The following is a 19,442-nucleotide window of genomic DNA, read 5'->3' as shown; positions in this document are numbered from 1 at the left end:
CCATAATCCTCCTACTGTTTTCTGTCGCCTAGAACGTTGATTGTTTTGAAATGAAGTTAAACGTGTTATTGTTCTAAATAAACAATTGTTACTTGGGTTACCCCCCTTTGCTTAGATACTCGCTACAATTTAGCGCCGTTTTTGAAAACGTTTTTATTTGATTTTTCTGCTTAAATTAAATTTTGTCGTGGAAGAAAGTATTATATTTGAAAAAAATTGTGTCTAACATCATTTTTTCATGTAGTTATGTTAGATTTCAAAAGATTAAAGAAGAAATAGCCATTTGAAATTTGAGGGCGAGACAGCCCCTTGACAAAGGGCCGAGACAGAGATATCTCGGCCCTTAGGGCGAGACAGCCCTACCTACTTGCAGCTGTCTCACCCTAGCCAAGATAGGTGTATCAGGACTGATACACTACTAGGTATATGATATAAACCAAGTATGACTTTGGGATTTGTTGACCTATTTTTGAAAGAGTTATGGACCTTGAACTTAGCAAATTTCAGGATTTGACAGTTTTCCGGACTTCTTTGGCTATCCCTGTAGCTATTGAATTGAAAATTCATACATGAACTTATATCAATGGGTTATAGATCAAGTTTTGAGTTTCAGCTTTGTTGACATTTTTGAAAGAGTTATGGGCCTTTAACCTACAAATAATGCCACAAATCAGGGCCCTATTGTGATGCTTGTCATCACAAAATCTAGTTAAGTACTGTAATTATGAAATAATGGTCATGAAATCTTGCAACATTCGTGATAGGTGGCCTAAACCCCATCCCTTTAAGTCCTTAAATGTCAGCATTAGTAATGCTGGTTAATTAGGACGGTATATGACTACGGAATTTCTTCGGTGAAGTATCTTCTTTCATTGCCTTTCTTAACTCACCTACAAGGTATGCCCAAAATCCATTCCTGAACCCGATCTAATTGTATGAATAGCTTTTATCAGGTAAAAGACAATTGTAAAAGAAAACGCAGAAGAAATCTTCATTCATTTAATTCATTGAAAAAATACAATGAAAACAAGTCTTTTAAGAATTGCCCTAGATTTATTACCCGTAGAGAAAGGGAAGACGCTGAACCAAGAAACCATTCCAATACGCACAGACAGACAGACAACGACAAGCTGCTCACAAGGGCAAGGTAATAAATTCTCAACAAAGGTCAAAACAAGAGTCAGACAAAACTGCCAGGAATTTAATGTTGATGGAACACATGAGACAATTTTACAGAACGTACGTTTGCGTCGTATTTTGTCTGCGATGTTTAATTTCATCGTCTGCTGATAAAATTTCAGCAGACGTTAACGTGCAGACGATGGATGGTGGGTGGTGCGCAGTAATAAGCTCAAGTGAAGTCAATCAACCTTTGGTATTGGCGCGCAATAACAATCTAATCATTCTGAACTGTCCTGATTATGAGTTCTGATTTTCATTGTTAAACGATTTGTTCCTCATTAACACGATTTGGTCGGTGACCTTGACTTTGATATTAAACATTTGATCAATGAATATCTTCAATCATAATTTGCTGATGATGAAGGAGCTGACTGTTACCAAAAACAAATGATGTGCAAAACAATCGTAAATGCTGTTCGCCAAGGAACTTTGCAGCGACTGATATCTTTGGAATAAGGGTAAGTTATTATTCACTTTGCGTCTCGTGTTCCTGGCAGTGTCAGTGGTGTCCGAGCATTGAATTAAAGGTTCTTGAAAGGACGTAGGCCACTCGTTCACAGGGCGCACCCCTTTCTCTGTAGGTCTCTGTCCTATAAATAAATACTTTTTATTGTGAATTCTTTCAATTTTTAAAACTTCGTGCTCAACGGTCGGTAATACAACTCCAAGACTTCCACAACCCCCTGATGACGTCACATCCTGTTCTACACCACTCTCCCAAGAACGAGGCCTCCCGCAACCTTGCCCGCCAAAAATATTCAAATTCTGTGTAATTGTTTGGGATATGGGTTTCACTTTAAGATTATGACTTCGAAAGTTACAATTTTTAGCCCCAATAATTGTCTTGGAATCCGTTTTAATTGTAAATGTTCCTTTGACCGTTAAAGAAAACGATGGATGAAGACACGAGGGGTCGGTATAGAAATCATATCGCCCTTTCCAAGAACTTTCATCTGGGTAAAAGGTTAAATGTCTCGTTAGAAATTGTCCATATTGTCGAGTCTCACATTTTGTACTGACCCACTCTCCAGGTAGGTCAAGCACACTAGTATGGTCAGTCTTTAGTTGTGGAGGTAGAAAGTCATGTGAATTTGCAATCAGACTGCAGATATGACATTTTCTTGTCTGAAAAAAAAAAAGAAACACAAATAGTCAATAATTGAGTCCTTTTAAAATGAAATATCTTTGGGTATTTTTGGAGTTGTGTGAGCGTCTTTTAAACTATTAACAAGTTCCATAGCAAAGGGTCACACAAACATAATACAAGTCATTATTAGATAAACATTCTTTCTAACAAATATGATTAGGTCCAGACAATCAATTAGTCAACGTTAATTGGATTCTACTCTTCATATTACATCCTCATTAAGCCAACGTACTCACGAAAACTATATTCTGTCAAATTACCTTGCTAATTGGGATCGACAAAATTTTATTGTATCGATTTCAAAAGCTCCTAATGTGAGAAACTAATTTATGGTGCTCTTATCAGGAAGCGGAGGCACATTAAGCCTGACCACCAAGGAACTTTCATTAGTGTTCCTACCAGACAGGTGAGTTCTCCGACACTTACATACATATAATATAATAATCCGTCTTTATTACTGGGCTGATTAGATGTAGACGTCAACTTCAATAATAACGCCAGATAACGGATGGCCACACAGAAAGCGTAACAAGGTACCGCGGACACAATCAAGAATTTATCAAATTTCTTTGGTGGAATGTCAATAACCTGACCTTTATTCAATACTTATGCTCATGCAGTACTGAAGTACATTTACTTAGCTAAGTATAATTCTGTGCTTCCGTAAATAGTGCCTTAATCGGTCTACAGGTCTCAGTTAAACTTGCACAATTAGATATAAAAATAAATGATATAAGAACTCTGCATTGAAAATGTGATATTTATGGGGCTTTTTCCGAACTGAGTCAGTTTTCTAATTATATGTCAAAAAGTGAAAACAATGTGAAGAAATTGCGAAATGCATGTTGTCCAAAGTGTCATGATAATGTTTACACCCACCCAGGAAATAAAAAAATTACGATATGACAAAAGGATCAATTGAAAACTATTTGTAGATTTTTATAAATCGTAAAGTCTCAGGCATTTACGATGTTAGACCGTATTGGAATGAGCCTAATACGTCATTTCCGGAGTTGACAACAAGAGTACCGCCAACGGTACATAATACGCCCATGAACAGATAATATTGGGTGTTTTTCTAACACCATGATTTGTAGAACTTGGCTTCACGTAGTATCAGCAATCATCAGGGTGTGTCATAATTTCTTTGCATCGTAAAATCAGACAAATCATGTAGTCTCTATTTATTATTTTCACTTGGCATAAGGTGTATGTGTACCAAGTTTGACCGGCCTAACCCCAATAGTTCTGTCTGTATACTGTCTACAAAATTTCCATACTCAGTGATACGGTGACCTTGACCTTTGACGTTGAAAAACAATACGCATCTTCCTCTCATCATGGTGATCAAATGTACCAATTTGCAATATCCCGGAGCTTACAGTTCGGTTTGTATCCTGCCTACAAGATTTTCCTACTACGTAATAATACGACTTTGACCTTTGACTTCTGGCCTTGAAAAACACCAGGCATCCTCCTCTCATCATGGTGATCAAATATACTAAGTTGTAATATCCTGGAGCTTACGGTTTAGTTTGTATCCTGCCCACAAGGTTTTCCTACTAAGTAATACTACGACTTTGACGTTTGACTTCTAACCTTGAAAAACAATAGGTATCTTCCTATTGATCAAATGTATCAAGCTGTAAAATCCTGGAGCTTACGGTTCGGTCTGTATGCTGCCCACAAGGTGCCGACAGACGGACGACGCCATACCATAATACGTCCCGTTTGCGACGAGCGTATATGATTGATTGATGTTTTCCGCCACACTCAACAATTGTTCAGTTATCTGGTGGCGCCCAGTCTTTACTGGTGGAAGAGAGAACCCAGATTTGTACAATGTACCTGGGAAGAGACCACCGGCCTTCCGAAAGTAAACTGGGCAACTTTCTCACTTACCGGCGCGAGCGGGATTCGAACCCGCGCCGACAGAGGTGAGAGGCCGTGTGATTTTGAACGCGATGCTCTAACCACTCGGCCACGGGATGGGCGTATAAAAAGTAAAAATGGATTCTTTCTAGTATATCAAGTTTGGATACATTTCAGAGTACGTCGTTAATTAAAGTTGTCATCATTATTGTAATTTTGATAAATTGTTTCATCCAAATAATTTAGTGTATACGTATGTCCCAATCACAATGAGTTTGAAAGGAAGTAAAATAAAGTGATACCAAAGGCGATTATGACGAAGAAAATTAATTCTGGTACATGTAGAACATACTATAAAATCGGAATTTTTCATTTTGACTGTCGAAGGATTTTGGTGTCACACAATTTTACTTAGGAGACGAGTTTGGAATATTTTTACCGTAAAAGATCAATTTGTCTTCACCCCCCCCCCCCACATCTGTTGTGTCAATAACAGCAGCTGGTGTACAGACACATTGAGTGACGAGCGATGACGCGTCATGTAAACCAGCTGCTGCATGTATTTGTGTAATAGATGTGAAAAAAAATATTCTGTTAACATTCAATTGTTTAGAAAGTGCCCAGTATTTTCAGAAATCTTGAATGTTCCGTGCTTGCAAGTCAATAAAATTTATACCAAACATGCCTATTTTTTTGGACGTTTTGGGGGGTAAATTGGCATTCTACTATCAAAGTGATTGCTATTTCAGCAACAACGTTACGTTGATGTTATTATCCCACAAGACAAATCAGATTTTTGAGTTTTTCACAGGAAAATCATGTTGGGATGATGATAGTGTACATACTTGAGCAAGTTTGAGCACTGTCTGATACGCCATTGGTCTGTATGATGCCCGCTGTTTGATGTCGGTATGGATGTCCCCGAGAAGGAGTTGTTTCTCTGTGCGCGCTCTCTTGGCTTTGACCACTCTGAAGTACTTGGTAGAACTATAAATGTGGTGATGTTGTATCTCTAAGCGAATCAACTGTAATTCATGGAATGTTAGGTTGAACACAGAGCTGCAGTCGTAGTCCCGTGATGCAACATGGGAATTTCTCGCAGAAGGCGGGAAATTTAGAATTTTTGTTTTTCTGAACATAGTGAAATTGGTGTTGGCTTTTTCAGAACAAAGTTTAGATATTTTTGTGAATTTCTTCGCTATATTTTCTGCATATGGTATTACAGACACATTGCGAACTGTGTAAGCGGTTTCAGTCCCACCCTGGACGATCCAAGACGGTCGCTGATGTTTATAATGTCCTTCAGCGACCACGCCATACGCTGGATATTTACATCCGGGGTCTTTGTAGTAATACTGATGTAGTGTAAAATGGTGTCTTCGAAAATGATATCGACGCAAAATGAATTCTGGTCCCGGCCGAACTTCGCATCTAAATTAGAAAAAAAGAACAGCTTTAAGCCCAAACACTTAATAGAGTTTGGAATGTGATATTTCACATGTTCTTAACAAACGAGACAGTCAGCGAAACTGTATATTTCCACACCCTGGGTAACTCGTCCCGGGTTACAGTGTGTATTGAGTGATGTCGATTACAAACGTTTATATTCTACCATGCTAGGCTTAATAAGGGAGGGGGATTAACCATAATCTCTGGTGCTCAAAATGGAGAACGATAGAGCAATAAAGAGGAAAACATTACTCGTTGCTCTGTAATCCCAAACCACAGTAATCACTCTGAAGTTAGCTTTTAAAATATTTTGAAACATTATATATTTGTCAAATTTGTAGCACTTGACCTACATGAAAATATCTAAGTAAAGTATTTAAAAATTCAGTCCAAAGAAAAATTTCACCTTACACTTAATTCTGATTAAAAGCTTGTTTTTACTTAAGTAACGTCATTTAAGTGATGCCTGACAAATGTAAAAGAAAAATACTGATAATATCATCGATATTTAGTTATTGAAACAGTAATAACATTTTTTCTCCTAACATCTTACTGCAGACATATATCGTTAGATTTGATAGTTTTGATTACAACATACATGTACAAGTCTATCCATTGACTCTTGAAACCTTCGTCCTGTAATTTACACAAAGATAAGTGTTTAAAGTTTACTTGGAATCCATGTTGACCTGTACGTGATTCCAACTAATTAATGTACATGAAAATGATTTTATTTTAGCTTACTGATTTTGAAATCCTTAGTATATTTGTATGAATACATGTAACAGTTCCTTATCCGGAACCATTGGCGTGATTATAAAGATCTTAGAAAGAGATTGGGTGTATTGTTCAAAGTTAAATGAATTAAAGAAAGTATCTTTTACGGGGATTTCGTGGTGCCTCTATTCTATCAGCAAAATCGCCAATAAGAAATTCATTTCCAAGACAGTGGTGACAGACATTAAATAAATGAACTGGATTCCTGCATGTTTCAATTTGTGATGAAAGCAATGTGTGATTAAAAAGTAATATTCTGTTTCGATTATCACAAAAATCTCATTACTGTCCATGTTGCCATCTAAAATGTCGTTAAAGATGTGTATATAGTTAGCAAACACCGGCTTATCTTTCATGATAAATCTAATTTTAACGGATTTTTAGATTTCTTAAGTTTAGCCGCAGAAAATTGAGTCCAACTTTTCTTTGGTTGCTAATGGACTTTTCCCTCAATAAGCAGTTTGTCCTCACACCATAAAAGACCAGTCTGCTGCCATTTTTGTGATGTTCTCGTTGGTCAGATATCGAGTTACTAAGGAAAGAATAAGATCACGGGTAAATAATCCTCTTCAAATTACTTTACGAAATGACACAAATAATTTGAGAATCGTATCACAAATTAGATAGGGTTCTAGACACATTTGATGTGGAGATTTATTTCAGAGTATCGTTGAAATAGAAATAAGATTGAGTGCCAAACAGAGAAAAAGTAGGTATTCTATTCGCTTTGTTCCGATAAACAATTTATACATTTCCAATTTAAAAGTCGCTACATTCAGCGAGATCAAATTACCCTTAATGCCTAGTTTAAGGGTATCTAAACTCTTGAAATGTTCTCGGGTGTTAAAGTGGAAGAAGTTAAACAAAAACTTTAACCTTCGTCAATGTTATCTACGAAAATTCTGTCGTAATAAGACAAAGGGGCTCGGCCAAATCATCATGGTGTGTGTACCTAAGTCCTCTATCTGTCTTGGTTAATCTTCTGTACAAACAGGGACTACTCGACATTGCTCATCATTGACCCCAATTAGAAAATAAACTATACTCCTATCACAGATATAATTCCGTTAAAATCTGATAAAATTGGAAAAAGAGATACGGAATTTTTTTTTTACCATCATTCACAGAACCCTTAGTTTGTAATTGTTTTGTAGACGGAGACTTAATTCAATAAAAATTCTCTTCGAAAGAAAGACGGTTTAAAACGATAACTCAATTATGTTTATCATATAAATTTCAGAGACATTAATTTTATTCATGTGAATTCATGGTATTCCCATAAATAAATAAAGGACATCATTTGTTTTCCTTTGAAGTAGATATTTCGGGATTTTAGGCTCCCCCCTTTGCCCTCTTTTGATATTTTCATGGCACTTATCGCCTCAGACAAAATCGGTGGGGCACTCGTCTTTAATTAATCGGGAGGAGATATATAATTGACATATTTCACCTTTACTAGCATACTTGCGGAGTGACTAGGTATCCCTGTTATGAGCTTGTACGGCACGGAGAGTAAGGCCTGGATTTATGTTCACCGTGTATATTTCACGGAGAAACATACATCATGGCCTGGAATGACGGATATTGCAATCCTTACACGAGAAAAGCAGGATTTCAACAGGTCTCAGTATGTCTTGATATTTGGTCAAACATCTTCAAAATTATGAAGCTATCTTTGTGAATTTGCAATTATGATAGAAAACCACTTTTTTAAAGTCATGAAACTAATCCCAAATGTCGTTTCAATCACGAATTATAATGTTAGGAACATGTTTTGTAAACGTATACTTGTTACTGCCAAATCTTTGATTATTACAAAGTCTATTATAAATCAACGGTGGAAAACCAACTTCATTTTATCAGCTTTATTACCTATGTGATGTCCATTCGCCCGCGATGTTGGGAGGTTGAGGAGCTTGGATTGATAGGTGCCCGATTCTGCTAAGGATGTGATCACAGCTTTTGTTTCTCCAGTTCTTACTGCGGTAGAGGTGGTAATATGACGTCACTAACCCGGTTTGTAGCAATGCTGAAACAAACAGCAATCAATAAAGAGCTTTATACAAATGAAATGTAAACACATGAAACATACCAATTAAAAATCTATTTGGAGTGAAAATATCTTTAATGGACTGAAAATACAATTCAAGCAGCGTCAAGCTTGGAAAAAAATATCATGAAAATAACCGTTTTTCCAAATATCTTTTGCTTTGGTATCGTAATAAAAAGGGGTTTTATAAGAAAAATCATGATTTTTGCCAAAAACTGAATTTTCCGTTTTACTGATTTCAAACCAGATGAGTCTAATGTAATTTGAAGTAATCCAGACTGGTTTGAGGATAAAAATAGTTCACATACAATTTTACTTTTAATAAATGTAAAGAAAATTATGCAATAAAAGAAAGTTGTACAGAACTATTTTACTCTTGGAAGTTAAAGAAGAGAAATACGTGGAACATTCTGACTAAACAAAGATGTAGGTTGCGAAGGCGTCACTCACAATCTAATTAAATCTCTTTCTTTACTTACATCAGTTAATCTCTTAATTTTTTGGACAAATTCTTCTTGTCAAAGGTACCAATGAGAAAAGAATTTCAAAAACATAATACATTGCTGCATGCGAAAAAAAACAAGGGTAGGTATTTCTTCCTAGCAAAAATTGAATATTTCATGGTGCTTGAGACGTCCTCTGTCGTTGACTGACTAGATAGGGAAGATGTGCTTCATTATACTCAGAAGTGTAAAGAGTGCGGTATATTTATGATCCACTAGATTATCCGTTGAAAAAAAAATAACCTACAGCGATTTACAGAAATGATAAACGGTGCGTTGGCATGTATCTGAAGATGCATTTAGTCACAGGCAGAAGGAAGTCTGCTCGTCGATAGCGCCAATAATCGGTGCGATTTTGGATCTAGTTAACACGAGATTTATTGGAGCAATTTTTCATTGTGTAAAACATGTATCAAAAGCCACTCCACGATTTCTGCGGCTGATCTGCTATCATGTCATAGCGCAGAGTACCGCGAAAACTCGGCAGCGATCGTCTGGCAAAGTAGAGCTTCTATAATCAGCACTGACATCATTGTAAAATGATGAAAGTTTGTGAAAACTAAAAATTCTGATAAAACTTACTTCTTAAGACCGAGCTGTCTCTGATATATTTTTGCTTTCAGAATGATGCATCGATTAGTGATATGGGGGTTCCCTAACGCTCGGTTACCGGTATATAATTAATATATTTTTTTACTCCACAACAATGACTCGCTGAGGTGGTAGAGACTACCAAAAGATAAATAAAACTTGTCGATTTCGTTTAGAAGTCTGGTATACACATTCAGATTACTGTATAAAGCCTGACTGTAATGGAAATGGCCTCCTGAGGTTGCAGAAAAAAGCTTGTTATGATTCCAGTTAAGGTACATTGAGGGGGGACCCGCAGAGCGAGGAGGAATTCCGATCCTCTTCTTTGTAAACTCGGTTATTCAAACTCATACGAAGGATATATCTAAAACAACTTCAAAGATACCACCGTTGTTGTTTTGGCAAATTCAGGAATATGTTACATCATTTTAAACTCTTTTAACGAAATGTTTTGAAGACACCGCCATAAGAAGATGTTGTGACTCTGTTTTGATTTAGCCCTGTGTTGACTTTCCTTTAAAGACACTTCTTGTTTAAAACAAAACACCACGCGCATTCGTAGCACCGGGTGAACATGCATGGAATTAGTGGTTATTACGTACTGAAAGTTCAGGACCTGAAGCGAAAGTCATGCATCGTGTAGATGATCATCGCATACATTCACACAAAACAAACTTTTTCTAATAATTGGCATTTTAAGAGTAAATTGTGCGACACGAGATATATATTCAGATTTTCACTGAAAATATTAAAGTTAGGAAATAATTGCTTTATAGCGTAGATATTCAAAACATCCAATGACTTTAACAATTGTATTAATAGAATAGAGTAGTAACCCCGCGAAACATATTCAAATGAATTCACTTTCGAGAGACATTTTGTTGTTTTACGTCCCTTTCGAAACTTTCTCTCATATTAGATACAGGCGAATCTCAAATTAGATACAGGCGAATCTCATATTAGATACAGGCGAATCTCATATTAGACACAGGCGAATCTCAAATTAGACACAGGCGAATCTCATATTAGACACAGGCGAATCTCATATTAGACACAGGCGAATCTCAAATTAGACACAGGCGAATCTCATATTAGACACAGGCGAATCTCATATTAGACACAGGCGAATCTCATGCATTTCTCTATCGTGCCTACCCCTGCAGTGACATAGGGCCTCGGAGTTTAAGGTCCCATGACTCTCACTTCTACTATAAATTTCGAGCGTTCGGCGAAGGAGCAGCCATTATTTTTTTTACGTCATTGGTTTGACGCGGCTGAGGTACGAGAGGGAACTCCCGGTCCCGTAGTAAACGCTCTACACGTATTCAACAAATCAGGACAAAATTCTGATATTTGATAAATGACCTTGAGTTAGAGTCATAACACACCTTTAAGGTCATAATGAACCTACAGTCAAAAATGAGGAAGTAACATTTCAACTCTACAAAGATAATTTTCCATTTTCTAAAAGACCTTGAAATATATCAGACGTCATTGGGATAGAATCATTACACACCGTAGGTGGCCACAGGCTACTGTATCTATGCGTCCGTTGCTCCAAAGACATGGCATGGTCCTATGGACAATTTTTTTAACCCCCCCCCCTTCCCCTGATCATATCCAAATGACATTGGACACAGATTAATTAGGACATAGCCTAGTATCTTACACGGCGATAGTCAGATGGTTAGAATACTCGCTCCACAATCGAGAGGTCCACTTCTCGATCTCGGTGCAGCGTCATACCTAGGTGGTGGCTTCCTTTGCCAGCATCACAGGGCTTTCACATATGACCTCAAAACAGTTGTCGTGTTACAGTAGAGATTGTCAAGACAAGGAAACTTCACTGCTAAGGCCATGAACGGCTGGCTCTTCACCGAAAGCTGGTGACATCTCGACATTAACGAAACTATACAAACATTTTTGTCAAGTATCGATGTACGAAATATCCAAAATACAATTTTCAACTGTTATTTACCTCTGTATGTTATACATTTACCACACTTTAAAAAAAAAAGAAAACTGCAAAAGCTTATATTTGGTCACCTTTTATAAAAACATCTATCTTTCCCCGTTGTAAACATATTCGACCAGGGAAAAAAAAAAATATACATGTACATTTTCTTTCTCTCCACGTCACCATGCCATTGTTCAATGACATTGGGAAGGATCAGGTCATGTCACGTGTAATCTGTCCAAACTTTTGTTGTCTGCTTTGTTTTGAGATATTTTTTTCTTCCGTCGATCGCAGTCTGAAGTCTTATTTCAGCATTGCGTCATAAGCAGCAATGGACTTTTTCTCTACATGCTGTCAGCATATTGATAGAATGTACTAAAGAGATATTCTAACTATGAATCTGGAAAAAGTTATCACAAATTCAAAATATTAATTTGAAATATTTAGGTACACGTGTTTAAATGGAATGTATGGAAAGTCAAATTAACATATATCTAAATATGTGTACCTATTTCAATATTTGTTTCTATCTCAATATTTGTACCTACATTGTATCTTCAAATAATTGAACCTATTTCCAGATGAATTGAAGATCGGTATAATTGAATTATAAAGATAGATCTAAACGTATAGGTGTAAATTATCACACCTATCTTTAGAAAAAAAACCCATATAAAATCTCTACAAAGGATTTGAATCCTGTGGAGATCCGGGTTAGAATAGGTCCTCAGTATCCCTTGCTTGTCTTACGAGGTGACTAATGGGAACGGTCCTTCGGATGAGACCGCAAAAACCGAGGACCTGTGTCACAGCAGGTGTGGCACGATAAAGATCCCTCCCTGTTCAAAGGCCGTATAGGCGCCAAGCTCATAAGCCTAAATTGTAGCCCTTCACCGGCAATGGTGACGTCTCCATAAGGGTGAAAAATTGCAGAGAAATGTACAACCAACCAATAAAGGATTTGAAGATACAAGTCAAGTATACCTATAGCCATGTTCAATTCGTTTTCATGCTATTGAAAATATGTGTAGCTAGAAAATGGGGCACTGAGCAATGACAACCAGATTGAAAGCAGAAATAATGATGCTTTAAAAATCTAAAATATGTATGAAAAAGTGAAGATAAGGAAGAGTGATTAAACTCATAACACCTATGAAGAATACAAAATTAAGAGTAGGACAAACACGGACGCATGGACATACCAGAGGTAGAATCAGATGTCTACAAGGAGTAAGCACCCCCTGTTGACCGGTCACACCCGCCGTGAACTCAATATATCTTTATCAGGTAACCGGAGTTATCTGTAGTAAAAATCAGTGTATAAAACACGGCTTAACAATTGGTATGAAACACGTTAGACTCAAGACAGCATATGACCCAACGACAGGTTGTATTGTTAATAAATGCTATTCAAACCCCTCTAACATTCACTTATTTGTTAATAGCCTGTCTTGATTTAAAAACTAAACCATACGCAGAACAAGCTCTTGCGTATCGAATCAGTTGTAAGATATAATAGCCATATGTTGGTGATAATGGAATATTGCTACATAAAAAGGGGAAGTTGACGATGGAGAAGCTGAAGTCATCCCGTTTGTCATAAAGTTGAGTTGTTAGTTTGCCGTTGATATCTAATCAGGTGGAAAACTTTGTGGTGTCTTTTTCAAGTTCACTGGGATATATCGAATTGGCAAATGAATGAAAAATATGAATATAATGTTAGATATTTTTATGAAATATGGGTGAGAGTAAGATATGACCAGACTTACGGAGGAGGAAGTTTGTAACCTTTCGCCCCAAAAACAATAAATGATGTATAGAAAGTGTTGTGGGGAGTAGATCTTTGTGATTGTCAGTATTTTTATGATGAAAGATGGGTTCAATTCAATTGCATCTTGCTTGTCGTCAGAGGCGACTAGATGGGCGGTACATCGGATGAGACCGCAAAAGTCCGAGGTTCCTTGTCACAACAGGTGTGACACGATAAAGATCCCTCCCTGCTCAAAGATCGTAAGCGCCAAGGATGGACTTAAATTCGCAGCCCTTCACTGGCAATTGCGACGTCTCCATATGAGTGAAAGATTCTCACGAGAGAACAATATTTAATCGATCAATCCATAGGAGGGATATACATTATTGCCACAAAATTTGGGGAAAATATCGATGGACAGACAGACGGACACCTTACTGCTTTAATTGTTTTACATCTCTACGAAAATATTTTACTTATTTAGAGATTCATCGCTTTTTGCAATCGGTGTAAAAGTGCCACAAATTTAGACATGCAAGGCGATCAGGGGCATATTTGCTTGGTAACGCCTACCGTCGCACGGGACCTCGGTTTCTAAAAGCTCTTCCGAAATATTTACGACTATCATTTCTAATGCCGAATGTTTCGAGAGGGAATATCACTAGTGAAATAAGTCATCTCACGGCCTGGGATGGAACCCAGTCCTCCCGCACACGAAGCGATCGCTCCACAGGCTGGGCAAATTAAACTCTATGAAAGCAAACACTTTAAGGTCAATTCGATGCAAACTAGAATCTTATCATTAAATCCAACAAATCTTTGAATGTAATGTATACGCTACATTTACTACCGGTTGATAAGTACCAAGAGGTGTTAACAGTGGAACGGGGGTTATTCAATAGCTCTCTACAATTCATGGCAAACCTCAAAGCAGTTCAACGACGCTATCGTATAACAAGATACGATCCCTTAAAAGGTCAAACTTTAGACGTTTGGAGTTGACATAGATGAACTTCAAAAATAAAGAGACAGAGTGTATGAATTTAATAATCAAAGATACCCCGTATTTACGACAACTCCAAACAAAGAGCTTAAACCTGATGCGATTCTCTCATCTGTTTTGAATTTGCAACGTCCTTAATATGTTACGTATGAATTGATTTCGTGTTATAACAATATTGTGTTAGACAATCGTTCTGTTGGTTAAGATGGATGCCTGGTTCTGACAGCTTTACAATCTTCCTGGTCATGTGAACGGTAGTGGAGACCGGCATAGACAATACATTCAGGAAAATCGATTGTCTTGATTCTGAAAGGACTACACCAAAGAAAAAAGTCCAATGCCTTTATCCAGAATGTAGTGTAAATGGACATTTCAGTATATACTTAGTAGTATTATCACAAAGTTGTTTTCACCAAACAACAAGAGATTGGTGGGTGTTGTCGAGTCGTTGAAGGTCCCCGCTATATTAGACCAGTGACACAACACATTAGCAGTGAGGCCCTCACAATTTCTTAGGCGAATACACGTAGGTCTAATGCTCCACAATCGCTACAAGATTCACATTGTAGAAATGAATCAAATTCTTCATACTGGAGAAGATAGATCAAAAGTGGATATAAATACGTCTTGCGTGGCTGTTAAATGGGGGATAAAATGATCATGGAACAATTACAGAAATAAAACTGACGTTTACCTTTTAAGTTGCTTTAAAAGGTAGACAGGTAAATAATGATAAAGTTGTGTCAATACAATCACTATATATATGAGCCAAAGTGCTGACGAATCCGGGAATTTTTCGTAAGAGGGTTCAGCTTTTATCTTCTATTTGGTTTGCCGCTCTTTTGATGATGAAGTGGATGACTTGTAATTCAGAAATGAAATACTACTGTTGAAGCAATTTAGTGGCAGCCAAATACCAAGTAAATGAAACATTCTTCTATAAATGCCATCAATTAAAGGTATATCAAAAAAAGATTTAGATTTACAAACCTTGTCGTATCTACGATAAAAAGAGAGATATCATTATTGTGAAGATAGCGAAAGATTACAATAATAATGAAGTCTTGAATCTTGATGGATATTACTTAAAGTGCGATTTACAATTCTTCTACGTAAAGACTATTGGTTGCTTTTTTCACGTTCACAAATTTAAAATAAATGAGATTTTGCATAACTCCCAAACTCTATAGAGCGTGGGTCTTATTTTCGAGTACCACAGAAATGGTCAGATAATAGACTTTCCAAACTGTTTGCCTTTTCAATCAATACAGCGCATGGAGTATACAAACAAGATTCCATTACATCCATTGCCTAGATCTATCTGTTATGTAATGGCGCTGTAACCAGGTAAGACAAAGTGACGACGCGTCCGGTTGAAGGAATCTACTTTAAATATTATAGGGATAACTTCCGACAACCCGTATACAGAGAGGGTGCGAACATTTCTTTAATCTGTCAGAGCCGGCATACATCACAAAGCCCCATACCGACCTTGCAGACCACATAACAGGGAGGTCTTCTTCTGAAAACTGTAGTTAGCCTTGGCTGTTGATTTTTCTAATGGAATGTAGAAAGAAACGATGCAGCAAAATAATACGGTATTTGATATACATGTATCATGCGGCCGATGTAAACGAGGACGAAGTCAATGTATGGAGAAAGAAATCTGATATGGCTGGAAAGTGGAGGATATGGACAATAATATTTTGAAACTGAAACTTTCAAATTAACTTTATTTAATTAAAAGGGCAGTTTTAGTAGAAAGTAATCTGGGGAAAAAAAATTAAAACCCCTGGTAGACTCGAACTCTCGATCTACAGATCAGCAGCCGACAAATTACCCTACTGAGCTACCCGGCTAGGCAATTGGATTTTAAAGGAATATACAAGTATTGCTGGTCTTTATATTTTCATTCATGTTTCAAGAGAAAATCAGCCATTCATATAACAATGTGTTGTTCCTCTTTAGGACTCCGTCCATGTCCCCAGAAAGGGAAAGCCCATTGCAGACCACCGGGACACGAAACCTGATCTCGATCTGTAACAAAACACAGGAGCGTCGTCCGTCAGCTGACCGTTACTACAGAGTAGGGAACTCATTCATTGTATGTCAAACCTAATTCCTCGTCACAATAAAATCCAATCTTGCAAGTTGGATTCTAATTTATTGTAAACGTGAAGTGCCCTCGCGAGCTCATCCCTGGTGTGTTAAAATAACAATTTTACTTCAAAAACGACAATAGAAGCTGATGTGGCGTGTCGTAAGGCTACTTTAACAATTTAAGAGACAAAAAAGCGGTGTTTTTTGATTAAATATAGAAGATGAAGTGCGTTTGTTACATACAATTAATTGGACGGCGAGAAGTTCGAGCCCCTGGCAGAAAAGTTTGAAACATGTGCAATACTCGTACCTCAACAATATAGATATAACAGGTATTGATGCGTGTAAAGTGCATTAAAATGTACCGGTAATAATACATTCTTATCAGTGGCAAAGATTTGGGGTTGTTTAACTTATCACTTGCATCAGTACACGGTAAAGTACAAGTTTGCATGACATTGGCTGGGTATGACTGTACGGTTGATCGCATTCAAAAATGCGGTGTCAAAGGTTAACGATGATTAAATGTCGTTATAGTATAAGGGCTTTTGGTATTATTTTTTAGATTGTATTGCCGGAAGTAACATGGATGAGGCGTATTTAAAAGAAAAGGTTGAAAGTTGTCGCATTCATCTTTCGTGAACTCGTTTTTCATTCAGACGTCACGATTGACAAGTGCACTTTTTACTTTAAAAAATAATAAACTTTCCAATTATTAAGAACACTGGTGCTCCGTTTGATGCACAGTTCCAGTATTTTGAAAAGGGAGAGCGACCTACGATTTCCTCTCCAACCCCCTTAACTACCGTAGACTCTCCACTAATCATGTTATGTAAGAATAGCGAGTAAATCAAAGTCAAATGCCTAGTGCGTTCCACACAACGCATGGACATACATGTACAAATATGATTTTTTGTATTTTCAAAAGAAGAGGTACGAACAAAAGTTTACCACATATAAAAGGAACAATGCTTAAAGTAAAACATCAATCTGAAGGAAAAAAAATCCTCAATTAGAATTCAATTCATTTATTCTTACTTAGGACCAGAGGAACAAATGATTTTCATATCATTCCGTGCACTTTAAAAGTACGTAAATATAAAATTTCTTATATATCAAAAACGGAAAAACTCGGACACCCAACTTAATTTCCCAGAAATGAAATCCATTACCTACAGAGTAAAATATGTACATTCTCAAATTTCAATTAAAGTGTCAAGTCTGATACCACGGAGCTTAAAACATTGCGCTAACTATGTCTCGTCAACTCACTGTACTTGGCCCCCCGTGATACAAAGTGCATTGGCTACAACATCTACATGAAGCTCAGTCTGAGGATCTCTCTCTCTCTCTCTCTCTCTCTCTCTCTCTCTCTCTCTCTCTCTCTCTCTCACACACATCTATATATTCAAACAAAACTTCACAAATGAATATTGATAATTAAAGATGAGCTTGGATTAAATTATGTGTGGTCCTTTTGGTCTTCATATATTCAAAAGAAACTTCAATTAAATTACAATCATTATCAAAGAACTCAGTTTAAAAAAATTGCTTTTCTGTTGAAAAAAAAAACAATAATAAAAATGCAAAAGAAAAGAAAATGCGATAAAATATTTATTGTAAGTGTAGGGTTTTACCTGGATCACATTTTAAAAACTTTCAATTTGCTAATTTGTCGAAAAACGTTGATAAAGCACAACAAGAACATTAGTGAAATATTGAATAATATGACATTTGAAAGATTTGTTCGAGTTTGATTTTGTTTATACAAGTGTCAGCCCCGCAACACAAAAACATGACACTTGAAATTAAAGTAAATTCAATCATCTCTATTAATTTACTTTCTGTAAAAATATTTTGAAATAAAAGAAATGTCAAACATTAAATTAAAATACATTCTAGCTGTTTCTGTTATAAATTAGTTCTTCTACTATCTTAATCGTAATCAGCAGCGATAATGCACGTGCGTTTAGGTTGAATTTAAATCTTCCTGAATTCAATATCTAGTGAAAATTAAGTCTTGAATACATGTGGCTGTGAAATTAGGTAAATCGATATGTGATTGAAAATAATTAAGAAATGGAAAAGACGTTTAACATGATTAATTGGTCTTGAAATTTATTTTTGTTGAAGAACTTACCCACAATGCATAACAAAATCCTGTTAATGTCCATTCCGAAATCAATCAAATTTCGAATTCAAAAGCTGATTTTAACATATTGAACACGCTGGGGATCCAGCGAAGAAAATATGAACATATATTAAGTCCTCCGAGAAAAATCCGTACTCCAAAGTTCTTAAATGTCAGTATATAGATCTAACAGCAGAGTAGAAGTACAGTTCCTTTAAATGATACACAAACAAAAATTATCCAGCGATGCAGGAGAGGAGACGGACCGCCCACCTGCGGAACAGCTCTCGCGCGGGGCCTGCCTCAGAGGATTACAGGTACATAAATAGTGTCCCCTGTCCTATGTAGGTCGCTATCACCGATAACAAATTTCTCTTGTCACTGACCATTCCGCATGTTTAAATTATTACCTGCAAGAAACTGGGCAGGGCTTAGATGATTGACAGGCAGGAAGGGACTTCTTGAACCGTAGTTTTGCAAGAACTTATGCGAATTGTTTCATCACGTATTTAAAAGATTAAAAGAGTTATGATTAACCTGAACGGAAACGGTTAACGAATTAATTGGACAAAATCAAAAAAAGAATTCACAGGTGTTTCACTGAATATTTTCAGGCTTGTCGAGTGATTGCCTGCAGTGACGAAAATAGTTCCGCTGCTCGGCATTACATTATATTTAATTAAACTGCAGTTCTACACCTCTAGCAGAATAATACAAATGGCTCATATATCAAAGATTGTCTGTTCAGCATCTGCACTCTTTTCATAGGAATATCATCTTTATATCGAAACGTTTTATTGAAGGTCAATATTCCAGCGAGACTTGAGAAATTTAGTTCATGTTAACCGACACTACCAGTGATTATACACGTGTAGTAGGGTCGATTGGGCGACAATTTCGTGTCATACAGCGATTCTGGTCTATCTTAAG

At 36.8% G+C, this 19,442-nt stretch overlaps 1 protein-coding gene across 1 annotated transcript; it reads right to left on the bottom strand.

The window, feature by feature from the left end:
- Positions 1-985: 985 nt before the first annotated feature.
- LOC125676174 (protein APCDD1-like) lies at positions 986-18,913 on the bottom strand. The gene is made up of 4 exons (XM_048914072.2): positions 18,522-18,913; positions 8,300-8,456; positions 5,047-5,632; positions 986-2,307 (listed from the first exon to the last, which is right to left on the bottom strand). Exons 1-4 carry the CDS (start codon positions 18,553-18,555, stop codon positions 1,525-1,527), a joined length of 1,560 nt encoding a protein of 519 aa, XP_048770029.2. The 5' UTR covers positions 18,556-18,913; the 3' UTR covers positions 986-1,524.
- Between the last annotated feature and the right edge of the window lie 529 nt (positions 18,914-19,442).

The sequence above is a fragment of the Ostrea edulis genome, chromosome 1 (genome assembly GCF_947568905.1).
Source record: "Ostrea edulis chromosome 1, xbOstEdul1.1, whole genome shotgun sequence".
Classification (NCBI taxonomy): Eukaryota; Metazoa; Mollusca; class Bivalvia; order Ostreida; family Ostreidae; genus Ostrea; species Ostrea edulis.
The sequence above is the reverse complement of the archived record's forward strand: the minus strand, read 5'-3'. Positions and strand labels throughout refer to the sequence as shown.

Coding starts and splice junctions, on each gene's coding strand:
- LOC125676174 (XM_048914072.2), bottom strand. CDS start 18,555: ATGGACATTAACAGGATTTTGTTATGCATTGTGG. Junction 8,457..18,521: donor GATTTTGTTATGCATTGTGG/GTAAGTTCTTCA, acceptor TGTTTGTTTCAG/CATTGCTACAAACCGGGTTA. Junction 2,308..5,046: donor CAGTGCTCAAACTTGCTCAA/GTATGTACACTA, acceptor TTTTTTTTTCAG/ACAAGAAAATGTCATATCTG.